At 52.4% G+C, this 13206-nt stretch overlaps 2 protein-coding genes across 2 annotated transcripts; one reads left to right on the top strand and one right to left on the bottom strand.

The window, feature by feature from the left end:
• Positions 1-596: 596 nt before the first annotated feature.
• Positions 597-9558, top strand: LOC100490228. The gene is made up of 6 exons (XM_031894916.1): positions 597-3534; positions 3849-4017; positions 5465-5669; positions 5810-6429; positions 7761-7906; positions 8500-9558. Exons 1-6 carry the CDS (start codon positions 794-796, stop codon positions 9299-9301), a joined length of 4683 nt encoding a protein of 1560 aa, XP_031750776.1. The 5' UTR covers positions 597-793; the 3' UTR covers positions 9302-9558.
• Positions 9559-12179: 2621 nt separating this feature from the next.
• On the bottom strand, positions 12180-13133 carry tsn (translin; the record flags this gene model as incomplete). Its single annotated transcript, NM_001007516.1, is given in 2 exon segments — positions 12180-12938; positions 13054-13133. Coding segments are annotated over 2 exon segments (314 nt in total), but the record flags the coding sequence as incomplete, so codon positions are not given.
• Positions 13134-13206: the final 73 nt, after the last annotated feature.

Genomic DNA, 13206 nt, shown 5'->3' with positions numbered 1-13206 from the left:
CGCAATGCCAGGGGGGCTGTAAGGTGCCACAGACAGTCACTATTTATTGGGCTGGGGGGGGGGCTGTTTGTGCCTCTGGGTACTGGGAATGCCAGGGGGGGCTGTAAGGTGCCACAGACAGTCACTATTTATTGGGCTGGGGGGGGCTGTTTGTGCCTCTGGGTACTGGGAATGCCGGGGGGGCTGTAAGGTGCCACAGACAGTCACTATTTATTGGGCTGGGGGGGCTGTTTGTGCCTCTGGGTACTGGGAATGCCAGGGGGGCTGTAAGGTGCCACAGACAGTCACTATTTATTGGGCTGGGGGGGCTGTTTGTGCCTCTGGGTACTGGGAATGCCAGGGGGGCTGTAAGGTGCCACAGACAGTCACTATTTATTGGGCTGGGGGGGCTGTTTGTGCCTCTGGGTACTGGGAATGCCGGGGGGGCTGTAAGGTGCCACAGACAGTCACTATTTCCCACTGGCCATAATCGCCGTCAGCGTTAGAGCCCAAGCCCCCCCCCCCCCTGCAGTGGTCCCGGCCAGTAGATCTATCTGACTTTGTGCTGATCCCCCCGGGGGGCCCCCCCCATATCTCTGCTATTTGTTTAACTGACTTCTCTTTCTTCTCTGATAGGATCTGCTACATAACTGGGCCCCCCAGCCAGGCCCCCCCCCAGCTCTCCATAGAAGAGAATCCATGTGAGTACTAGTGGGACCCGCTGCCCCCCAAGGTATGGACTGTAAGCGCCACCGAGCAGCCCCCCAGATCTCTCGCTTCTCCAGCCTCTGCCAATCGCTCATGCCCATCTGCTATGACTTACATCCCTGCTGACCCCCCCCGGCCCATCGCCCAGCTCTGCTTCAAACATGGCTTAAAGGAGCCCTCACCCTGCAGCATGCACCCATTAAAGGGCACAGACACCCATGTCATGGGAGGGGACCCCCACCTGTTACAGGCATGTTACACGGGTCCCACCGGGGCGACCAGGTTGCACCGGAGTCTGGAGAACCTACACTGGGCCTCCCTTTCCGATGCCGCCGTTTACAGTCCCTTTAGAAGCGGCGACGGTGACTTTATCCTGCATTGCCGACGACCCCGAGGGGGCACCTTGGCCCACAGCATGGCAGAGATAAGTGGAAATGCCACGGAGAGGGCCACGGTGCACAAAGACCTGGTTGGGCCTCCAATCTCTAAGGTGCAACAGTGGCTGTTTCCTACTGGGGATGACAAGGCCTCGCCTGGAGGTGCCAAAAGGGATCTGAAGGAGAAGCTTAGAACTCACAGCTCCAAAATGGCCGAGCCCCCCAGGCCAGTGCGACCCCTGACTTACCTATGTAGCCACACAGAGGAGCACACAAGCCCCAGTAGCCCAGGGGCCACTAACAGCACAACGCCAGTCACAAGGCAATGCACAAGCACCTTCCACTACAGAACCAGTCACGAATACATCAAACAAGAGGCCTTCAGGAGGCTTCAGCTCCGGAGGCAAAACAGCTCCCCCAACCTGGCCCTCCATCAGGGAGAGAGGGAGAATGGAATGGTCAAGTCAAAGACATCCGAGTCCTTCAGGGAACAAAGAGAGGATTCTGGGAAGGAATGGGACCAGGGGGTGCAGGAGAGAAAGCACAACAGGCTCTATATTCCAACCTTTGAAGAGTTTAAGAAGATGCGCAACAAGGAGAAAGGACACCAATCCGAAACGGATCATAGGGGTCCAGAAACTACAAAGACTGTACGTGGCTCCCCGCTGAGTGATAGAGACTCACCAGTCCAAAGGCGGGATATCTGGCCAGGGTTCTTCATGAACGTTCCACAGACATCTTCTGTTTCTCATGGGAACCATGGCCCCGTGGGAGCAGGACGTTCTAATGGGTTGTCCATGGGTAACTCTAAGTCTAAGGTTGGGCAAAGCTCAAAGATGGGGGACTTCTACTCTGTGGTTGTACAAAAGTCTTCTGATTTGTCCACCAGGAACTGGAACTCGTCCAGTTTGGAGCTCAGAGCTCAGAGTTCTACTGGCTTCCCCATGGGAGACTCATCGACTGGCAACCAAGACTCTATGGTAGCACAACAATCTACTAGTTTGCCCCCTGGGGACTTTTATTCTATGGTTGTACAAAAGGCAGCGGATGTGTCCACCAGGAACCATGTGCAAAATTCTACTGGTTTATCTACAGGAGGTTTATCTACTGGGAACCATAACCCTATGGTAGCACAAAAACCTACTTCTTTCTCCTCTGGGAACCATGACCATAAATGTATGGGTTTGTCCACCAGTAACAATGTTTCTAAGGAAGTGCAAGGTCCTACTGGTTTATCCACTGAAGACTGGGACTATGGTATGTTTAAACATTCTACTGGGAACCACAACTCTTCAGTAGTAAAAAATTCTACTGATTTTCTTATTAGGAGCCATGACTCTATGGTAAGGCAGAACCCTACTGGTCTGTCCACTGGTAACAGAGACTCTATGGTAGTGCATTACTCTACTGGTCTGTCCACTGGTAACAAAGACTCTATGGTAGTGCAATACTCTACTGACTTGTCCACTGGTAACAAAGACTCTATGGTAGTGCAATACTCTACTGGTCTGTCCACTGGTAACAAAGACTCTATGGTAGTGCAATACTCTACTGACTTGTCAACTGGTAACAAAGACTCTATGGTAATGCAATACTCTACTGACTTGTCCACTGGTAACAAAGACTCTATGGTAATGCAATACTCTACTGACTTGTCCACTGGTAACAAAGACTCTATGGTAGTGCAATACTCTACTGACTTGTCCACTGGTAACAAAGACTCTATGGTAATGCAGAACCTTTCTGGTTTGTCTTCTGGGAACTGTGACTCTATGGTAGTGCAAAACTCTACTGGTCTGGCCTCTGGTAATAAAGACTTTATGGTAGTGCAATACTCTTCTGGTCTGGCCTCTGGTAATAAAGACTCTATGGTAGTGCAAAACTCTACTGGTCTGGCCTCTGGTAACAAAGACTCTGTGGTAGTGCAAAACTCTACTGGTCTGGCCTCTGGTAATACAGACTCTATGGTAGTACAAAACTCTACTGGTCTGTCCACTGGGAACCACAACTCTGTTTCCATGGGAGAAACCAGGAGTAAAGACCCAACCCAAGTATCAGTGTTTTCTGTAGAGAATGTAGATCTTCACCAGGTCCAACTGCCTTTGGGGGGTAATTCCAGCAGGACCCCCCTCATTGATCAGCATGTTTCATTGGATGGCAAAGACCCCCCAACTACATACAGCTCCGCCTTCCCAGCTCCCATCTGTTCCAGCCCCCCTCCGAGGTTCCCATTGCAGCCTGCGACACTGACCAGTGATAAAGGGGCGCTTGTGGGGTGTCACCCTCTGGTGGCCAATGGCAGTAGCCCCAGCGGATCCCCCAACATTGCTGGTCAGTGCGTAACCTCTGAGCCTCCATCTTGCTGTCCATCTTTGCTTTTAGAAGCAACTGACCTGTCTGGGTACAGCACCAAACTGCAGAAAATGAAGGACGGGCTCATCGGGTCGGCTCTGGACCTCATCAAGAAAAGGTAAAGGGTTAACCCTTTAATAGATTGGGGCAAATGCATCAAGTTTTATATTTAACTCTGTGAGAGCTGAGATACGAGTTTGGCCCCCCTGATGGTACCCCCTTATAATAATAAATCATTAGGGGGTGATACCTTTATAGGCCTAAACTGTGACCCTTGTGCTGTTGTGAAACTACAACTCCCTGCGATGTTGGGCGCTATGGGGCTGGAAATCAATGGAAGAGCCCGGGGGGTGATTAGAACTTGTTATATTGGGGTTGGGGTTCCCCTGATCCCTAATTAATGGTTCAACCTTACCCCCCCCCCCCCCCCAGCTGTAGCGCTGAATCCGCGGTGGAGTCTCCGACCAAGGTATCATGTGACCTCCCCAGATCTGATCTCACCGCCCCGGAGAAAAGCAATCGATCTTCTGCGGAGACCATGGCAACGGCAACCTGCGTGACTGTGGGCGGCAACGAGATGGGAACCGACACCAAAGCCAGTGTGAGTATAGGGGGGGGGGGGCGCTTTCTGGGGACACTGCCCATAGCAACCAGACAGAATGTTCCACTCCAGCTTTGAGAGGCAGAAAAATAATTTGTATCTGTAACTAGCCCATCATTAACCTGTCACTAGCCCATCTCTAACCTGTCACTAGCCCATCATTAACCTGTCACTAGCCCATCTCTAACCTGTCACTAGCCCATCATTAACCTGTCACTAGCCCATCATTAACCTGTCCCTAGCCCATCTCTAACCTGTCCCTAGCCCATCTCTAACCTGTCCCTAGCCCATCTCTAACCTGTCCCTAGCCCATCTCTAACCTGTCCCTAGCCCATCTCTAACCTGTCACAATAAGCCCAGTGGGCGTTGCCTGTATTTGCCCCCCACCAGTCCGGCTCTGTCCCTCCCAGACACCTGGCACAAGAACAACAATGTAATGAGCCAGAACAATGTGGGACCCGACCCGATTCTCTGTCACTGACTGGAACTTCCGCCCCTCACTGGGAACCAGTCTATTTCTGTATCTGGTTCAGTGGTGAGAATCTGCCTCTGCTGCAACTGCCCCTGTGTAGTCACAGCTCATTAGCTCAGTGATACACTATGGCTCCCCCCTACCCATATGTATAAATACAAATATACAGAGAGGGAATGTTCTGGGCACACAATAAGCTGTACCCCCATACTGTACTGTGTAAGGGAAACACTATGGCACCTCCTACCCATATGTATAAATACAAATATACAGAGAGGGAATGTTCTGGGCACACAATAAGCTGTACCCCCATACTGTACTATCTAAGGGAAACACTATGGCACCCCCTACCCATATGTATAAATACAAATATACAGAGAAGGAATGCTCTGGGCACACAATACGCTGTACCCCCATACTGTACTGTCTAAGGGAAACACTATGGCACCCCCTACCCATATGTATAAATACAAATATACAGAGAAGGAATGTTCTGGGCACACAATAAGCTGTACCCCCATACTGTACTGTCTAAGGGAAACACTATGGCACCCCCTACCCATATGTATAAATACAAATATACAGAGAAGGAATGTTCTGGGCACACAATAAGCTGTACCCCCATACTGTACTGTCTAAGGGAAACACTATGGCACCTCCTACCCATATGTATAAATACAAATATACAGAGAAGGAATGCTCTGGGCACACAATAAGCTGTACCCCCATACTGTACTGTCTAAGGGAAACACTATGGCACCTCCTACCCATATGTATAAATACAAATATACAGAGAAGGAATGTTCTGGGCACACAATAAGCTGTACCCCCATACTGTACTGTCTAAGGGAAACACTATGGCACCCCCTACCCATATGTATAAATACAAATATACAGAGAAGGAATGTTCTGGGCACACAATACGCTGTACCTACACTTCACATATATTTAGTGGATCATTTTCTTATCGTTCAGCTCTGCGGTTCCAGTTGCCGGAGGTCCAGCTCTGATATGACCCATGAAACCGTAGAGATAGGAAAGACCCCCCGCGGGTGCCGCCTGCGCCCACATTTCAGCGACCCGATGCCCACGGACGCGGTGAAGAGGAAACAGTTGGAACTAAAGATTGCTGCAGCCGCCCGGCACCACGCACAGAGGAGGAGACAAGACAGAGATAACGGTGAGCGGTGGGGCCCAGTGAATATACAGTGACCCATTTGGTGCCCAGTTCTTGTGGTTCCGTTCAGCTGATTGGGCGGAGCTGCCTAACTGCCAGCTAAGCCGCTGTATCTGTATTAATTGCTGTTCTGTGCTTGCCAGGCCCGGTTCTGATGAAGGCCAACACTACGACTTCCTGCATCTCGGAGAAGGAAACCGACCCAAACGGCAGACAGCGCCAGCGATACCGGCACCGCTGGAGCAACATCAGCAGCTTGAGTACCGACAGCGGGATTGTGGGAGTGAACGACGAGAAGGAGGAGGGCGAATGGGGGGCGGGAAGGGCCCCCAAACCAGCGGAGGTGGAAAGGGCGGACAGTGGGATAGGAGATGCCTTCTCCAGGAGGTGGAGAACCCGTGTAGCAGAAGCCACAGCCTCCTTGGAGGCCTGGGAGGCCCATCGCCCCTGTACGGACTGCGGGGAGAGGGACCCGAGCGGCGACACCGAGAGCCGGGGCAAACGGAGGGAAACCTTGTGCTCCAAGTGCCTGATGCGCAGGGTGCAACGCAAAGAGGCCATAATGGAGTTTGTCAACACGGAGGCCAGTTACGGGGAGGATCTGCGCATCATCAAGGAGGAGTTTTATATCCCCATGCAGAGCGCAGGGCTCCTCACCCACGAGCAGCTCCTCGTCATCTTCACCAACATCCAGGAGCTCATTGGCCTCAACGAGAAGTTCCTGGAGGTCCTGCAGGAGGAGATCGACCAGGCGTTTGATCAGGTAACTTCCTGGGCTGCTCTCTTTCCCATGGTCAGGCAGGAACCTCCCCCTGGGTAAGTGAATCCAATCCCCCCCCCCCCCACAGTACTTACCCAGGTACAGAGCTCTGATTCTCTGTACTTCCTGCTCCTGGGCTGCTCTCTTTCCCATGGTCAGGCAGGAACCTCCCCCTGGGTAAGTGAATCCAATCTCCCCCCAGTACTTACCCAGGTACAGAGCTCTGATTCTCTGTACTTCCTGCTCCTGGGCTGCTCTCTTTCCCATGGTCAGACAGGAACCTCCCCCTGGGTAAGTGAATCCAATCTCCCCCCAGTACTTACCCAGGTACAGAGCTCTGATTCTCTGTACTTCCTGCTCCCGGGCTGCTCTCTTTCCCATGGTCAGGCAGGAACCTCCCCCTGGGTAAGTGAATCCAATCTCCCCCCCCCCCAGTACTTACCCAGGTACAGAGCTCTGATTCTCTGTACTTCCTGCTCCTGGGCTGCTCTCTTTCCCATGGTCAGACAGGAACCTCCCCCTGGGTAAGTGAATCCAATCTCCCCCCAGTACTTACCCAGGTACAGAGCTCTGATTCTCGGTAATTCCTGCTCCTGGGCTGCTCTCCTTCCCATGGTCAGACAGGAACCTCCCCCTGGGTAAGTGAATCCAATCTCCCCCCAGTACTTACCCAGATACAGAGCTCTGATTCTCTGTACTTCCTGACCCTGGGCTTTTCACCTGAGCTCCACCCTCTACCTGACCGTGGGAAGGAGAGCAGCCCAGGAGCAGTACCAATGGGCCATTTATCTAAATTATGCCCAAGTACAGTCCAACCCCCCCCCCCCCTTGCTGAGTGGCTCATGTTACTGTATTGCCCCCCCTGCAGAAGAGCTGAATTTCTGTCCTTTTATGATGATCACTGGGCTTTGGAGCTTGCACTTTGCTGCATGTTGTGTATAGTGCCCCATAAGTACAGACAGCTGAACATGAATGGTCTCTATCTGCGCTCACACTGCCCCCCCGCAGACAGTTCCTGCTGAAACGCTAAGTGGCTGCTCATTCCCTAGGGGCCTGCGCTTTTACTATCGTTCTACTTACCGGCCATTCAGTATATTCCCTTGGCACTGCCCCCCCAGCACAATTATAGGTTACAGAGGAGCAGTTACCCTTTAATGGATACAGACGCAGCGCAGAGGTCTTATAACTCAGCACATGGTGGCGCTGTCCCATTGCAGCCTTATGGGATACAGTGAGCGGGAGCTGCAAGTGGTGAGAAGCGGTACTGCAACTCATTCTCTATATTCCCCCCCCCGGAACATTCCGTCTGGCTAATGCGCTTTTGTTCTTCCCAGGGGGACGACGACTTGATAACCGTTTGCCTGGGGGAAGTGTTCCTGGAGTTTGTGAATATGCTTCCGGCCTTCCAGACTTACTGCCTCCAGCACTCGGCCTCCGTCTCACTGCTCAATGCGCTGGAGAAGGAGAAGGAGCTGCTACGGTGAGGCCCGGACCCCCCCAGTACCCCAATATCAACCCCCAGTCACCCCCAAACCCAATATATAGGGCTTGTGCTGGGAATCTGTTCAGCCAAAGGGTATTAAAGGGCAACTAAAGGTCCTGTGTTTTGTTCATTTCCCATGGTGCAGTGCGATGCCCCCTATAGATCATCCCAGTCAGGGTGGTACGTTCCATGGGTTAGGGGTGTGCGGCGGGGGCCCCTGCCGTGGGGGGTTAGGGGTGTGCGGCGGGGGCCCCTGCCGGAGGAGGTACCTTACTTCCGCCCCAGGGGCCCTGCACCCCCAGTCCGACCCTGGACTGAATAGAAAAAAAATGTTATAAGAAATAAAACTGGAGCCTCACAGAGCAATAGGGTTTGGCTGCCGGGGTCAGCGACCCCCATTTGAAAGCTGCAAAAAAAAAAGCAAATAATATAAATACTACGAGAAATAAATAATTAAGACCAACTAAAAAAATGCTTAAAAGTGCCCCCTCCAGTCTATAAGTTGTGAGAGCACAGGCAGCACAGAAGGGCAGGTAGACACGTACTAATACCCCAGGAGAGGGTCACTAAGATGTGTTTTACCCCCCCAGGATATTTCTGGACGTCTCTCAGAACGACAACACTGCTTTACGGCGGATGAACTTCCGGTCGTTCCTGATCGCTCCGCTGCAGAGAGTCACCAAGTACCCCCTGCTGCTCAGCCGGATCCTGAAGGGCAGCACCGACTTCCACCCCGACCACAGCAGCTTGTGGGAAGCCAAGAGTCGCATCGAGTCGCACCTGGAACACATTAACATGAAGACCAAGCAGGAGGGGAACCCTTGGAGCATCCGATCGTTCCGCAGGGAGAGCAAGAGAACCCGGGAGGGAACCAACATCGAGATGCGGGAATTGGCCCTCAGGCAGGTCGCTTGGCCCCGGGAGGAGACGCGGTTCATAAAGGAAGGGGCCCTCCAGCTGGCGCAGCCGACAGACGGGCAGTGGGTGAGGAAAGGGTGCAAAGCGCTAAAGTTCCAGAGCGTCCAGGCGCTGCTCATGGTCAATATGCGCAGGGTGTCGGCGTCGGACGTGGAAGTCGGAGCTGCGGAGAACCCGGCCGTTAGGGACGCGGTGCTGGTTCTGATCAAGGACAAGAGTAACGGGAAGTTTGTGCTGTTCCGCGACCCCCTGAAACTGAGCAACTGCGTCGTATCGGCCGATCCGGACTCTGACGATACCTTCGAACTGCTGGAGATCCGCCGGGAAGGCTTGGTCCTCCGGGACGGGGACATCTCCCGGACTCAGCACTGGTACCGGCAGCTCAAGTTCTACTCCGGTTGGCTGGGAACCTGGAAGCGACGGCGCAATGCGCTGCCCAACATTATGATAAGTTCCGCGCAAAGCAGGCCCTGAGCTGGGTACCGGTACTGGGGCAGAACCCACTTGGCTGGTTCCGTTGTGAAATCCCTGATGGGGCTGATCCTGGACAGAGCTGGAGAGCAGGGACCCGGTTTAGTTCTGTCACATTCCAGCAGGGGGCGCAGCAGTTCCATTCCGCTCCGCAGGGGAGGAGCAGCGCCAGGATTGGCCGAATTCACTGAGTAAAAGGACAAATCCAATTGGGTTTTGCTGAGCAATTTTGCACATAAATAAACACTGGGATCAGACAGAAGCACTTGGGCCGGGACCGGCTGCGGGTTCCGTTACGGATAATGACTGGGCGGCTTTGGGGAGATATAAAGTTGTATCGAGTATAACCTTTCTGGGTCTCATAGGGTTAAAGGGGAACTGCCACCATGTATTATGTCACTTTTTAACCCCTTTATATAATGGTAATTATATGTGTTAATTAGTAGCCCCTATATCAGTACTGGAACTTGCTCAGCCAATCAGAGCAGTGTCCCCTACAGTCCAACCAGGGCAGGTACCCTCACAATACCCACAAGGCAGTGGGCCCATTGTATGTGGGGCTCTATTTATTAATATAATGGGGTGCAATATTAGATTTGGGGTAAAGTGACATCACAGTTCAGAGTGATGTCACTGCTGGAGTACATTAAAGGGACAGGCACACAATACTTGCGGTTGGTTGGGGGCTAAATGTGGGTCAGCAGGTCTGGGTAGGCGGGGCTGGGCTGACTCAAGTGAAATTGTGACATCATTGTTTAAGGCTGCATTCATTGGTCACATTCCTTGGGGGTGTCTCAGGGTCAGTTAGGGGAGGGGCTTCTCTGCAACAGGAGTGTAAGGGCACTTCCTTTAGCTGCCCTGCCCCCACAGTGATGTCACACACTGACAGAAAGCGAGCCTGAGCAGACTGACAGATTTACAGCACTAATAGGGGAGGTTGTCCAGCAACACACGGCGCAGCGAGCGCTAAGGCCCTGGCAGGCAAAGGGTTAAATAAACCATGTGACCAGGGGCCTGGAGTTAAAATTGAGAGTAATAAATGATGGCAGTTGCCCCTTAGGTTGGGGTAATTATAGTTACCATGTGGATTCATTTAAACCTTATAACGGAGTTGCTGTGTTATATGCAGAACAGCCTGTGTGCAGCCAGCTGTTGTGGAACTACAACTCCCAGCATGCCCTGAGAGCGGTGATTGGCACACAGCAGGGGATATACATCGGGCAGATCCCTGTTTAGCCACTGGCTGTGATGCAAGGGTTAAACCCAATATAAAGCGCAGCCGCCTCACAGGGGGAATTGATTTATTGACCCAGTCTCTGGGCCCCGGGGCCCGCGGCTCCCACTGTGCCTTCGCTGCTCACATGGTGCAACTGCCTCAACTGCTTTCTTTCTTTTTTTTTTTTTTTTTTAATAAATTGGAAATGACATTGAGTCTGTGTTCTGCCACTGACCTCTCTAAAGCCAGAACCCCCCACGGTTCTGTTGGGTCCAAGCAGCGGCCGAGGCCTCGACTCTATGTGCCTTTGGGCAGGGGCATTAGTGGTACCTGGAAAGAGCTGGGCAGGGGCATTAGTGGTACCTGGAAAGAGCTGGGCAGGGATAAGACACACAGAGCTACTTAGTAGCAGCTACTGAACCCCCTGCCATAGACAGTACTGAGAATTCCCTCTGCTAAACTCACGTAGGGGCAATTATCAGTAACTGATCTGCACTGTCTGTTTCTGTAGCTGCTACTAAGTAGCTCCGTGTGTCTGAAGCTCCAACACTATAATGGGGTGAGCGAGAATTTGGTGCCAGTTACTGAGTTTTTGGTCTTATTGGCATTTAAAGGACATGTAAAGTGTATTTCACTGGGGGTGCAAAAATACAGTCACCCCACTATAGTTCCAGGGGTACCCAGGGCACAAGCACTCACCCCAAATCCCCCCCTAACTGGCCTTCAGGCTGGGCCCCCTTAGCCCATAACAAGGTTACAGATATATAGAAACATTGGGGTAACAGTCACCCCGCTATAGTTCCAGGGGTACCCAGGGCACAAATAAGCACTCACCCCAAATCCCCCCCCTAACTGGCCTTCAGGCTGGGCCCCCTTAGCCCATAACAAGGTTACAGATATATAGAAACATTGGGGTAACAGTCACCCCGCTATAGTTCCAGGGGTACCCAGGGCACAAATAAGCACTCACCCCAAATCCCCCCCTAACTGGCCTTCAGGCTGGGCCCCCTTAGCCCATAACAAGGTTACAGATATATAGAAACATTGGGGTAACAGTCACCCCGCTATAGTTCCAGGGGTACCCAGGGCACAAATAAGCACTCACCCCAAATCCCCCCCTAACTGGCCTTCAGGCTGGGCCCCCTTAGCCCATAACGAGGTTACAGATATATAGAAACATTGGGGTAACAGTCACCCCGCTATAGTTCCAGGGGTACCCAGGGCACAAATAAGCACTCACCCCAAATCCCCCCCTAACTGGCCTTCAGGCTGGGCCCCCTTAGCCCATAACAAGGTTACAGATATATAGAAACATTGGGGTAACAGTCACCCTGCTATAGTTCCAGGATCTCTTACAGTGTGGCGGAAACACATGCAGCAATGGCTCCCCCTACTGGCCATATAGTATATGACTGTTACTCAGCAGTCGGGACCAGCAGTGCATAAGTTGAGCTCACACGTCAGTCTGATATGATATTATGAAACTGGAAAGAGCCCAAATGGACACAGATTGCTCGGAGGGACGTTGCCCAGTACAGAAGCTCAGGGAAGTATATAAATCAGTGTCAGACTTACAGGAGCCCAGTGATGGTGCAGGTATCGGGCCCCACAAGCCGGGGCGCATCTCTCAGTTATAAACAAAGCGGCACCAGAACACACAATGGGTCACAGCCCCCTACTGACACCTGTAGGGTGGGTTTATTTTAAATATAGCACCGTGCAACTGCAATCAGGTAACAAGGAACATAGGATTTACAGTCCCTGTTGCCTAGAACAATAGCCCCCCCCAAGGCCCATTCTGCCCAGGATGCTAATTCCACATACAGTGCAGAGCCAGTCTGGAACGGTCTCACCCCCGGGGGGGGGGTCAAAGAGACACAAAACCGTTGGGGAGCACCTGGCACAGGGATGGGGGGGGGGGGCAGTTATAAATCATGACGACCCTGACTTGGTGTATTTACCCCACAGGCAGTAAGGGCTGTAAATGGGAAGGGAGGGGGGGGTGGAAATGTAGAGATTCTCACAGAAAATCCAAACACAAAGATAGGGGAGTCCTGTTGAGAGCGTCTGTCCGACCAACCACAACAAAGAAAATAAACATTGGGCAGCGCCAATCCAGCCAATCACGTCCTCAGCTGAGGCTGCCTCCCGCCGACCCATTTATACAAACATTAACCCTTAGAAGGTCCGTTACTTCCCCTGGGCAGGGGCCGGCTCCTCCTTGCTGAGACCCCGGATAGACAGATCATAGACCACCTCCTCGATCTTCTTGACGTCGTACTTGAGCCCATCGTAGCGCTTGCGCAGGGAGTCGTTCTTCAGGTTCAGCAGTCGGAAGCCGAAGTCCAACTCGTTGATGAAGGAGGCGATGCGGAGGGGGCGGGAATAATCTCCCGCAATGACGCTGTTTACGGCCAATCTGGACTGGGGAGGGGAGAAATAAGCCTGTTATATGGGAGGCAATAGAACAGACATGAGCAGAACCACAAAGTAAAGAATGGGGGGGGGGGGGGAAGCCCCGCCTCCCTTAGATACTAACCAGCTCATTAGCCAGATTCAGCACCCCCGAGAGATAATCTTCAATATCCAAATGGAAGCCCTTCTCCCGCTCGTACGCAACTGGAAATAAAGATTGAGATTTGGGAACCAATCAGAATATTGCCCGGCAGCAGTGGGAGGGGCTCAGTCTCTA

The sequence above is a fragment of the Xenopus tropicalis genome, unplaced genomic scaffold (genome assembly GCF_000004195.4).
Source record: "Xenopus tropicalis strain Nigerian unplaced genomic scaffold, UCB_Xtro_10.0 Sca41, whole genome shotgun sequence".
Lineage (NCBI taxonomy): Eukaryota > Metazoa > Chordata > Amphibia > Anura > Pipidae > Xenopus > Xenopus tropicalis.
The sequence above is the reverse complement of the archived record's forward strand: the minus strand, read 5'-3'. Positions and strand labels throughout refer to the sequence as shown.

What these genes read in the sequence shown, in the direction of transcription:
- LOC100490228 (XM_031894916.1), top strand. Translation starts at nt 794, where the DNA reads ATGACTTACATCCCTGCTGACCCCCCCCGGCCCATCGCCCAGCTCTGC. An exon ending in GAACCGACACCAAAGCCAGT is followed by an intron (nt 4,018 to 5,464) that starts GTGAGTATAGGG and finishes CTTATCGTTCAG; the next exon opens with CTCTGCGGTTCCAGTTGCCG. An exon ending in AAGGAGAAGGAGCTGCTACG is followed by an intron (nt 7,907 to 8,499) that starts GTGAGGCCCGGA and finishes TTACCCCCCCAG; the next exon opens with GATATTTCTGGACGTCTCTC.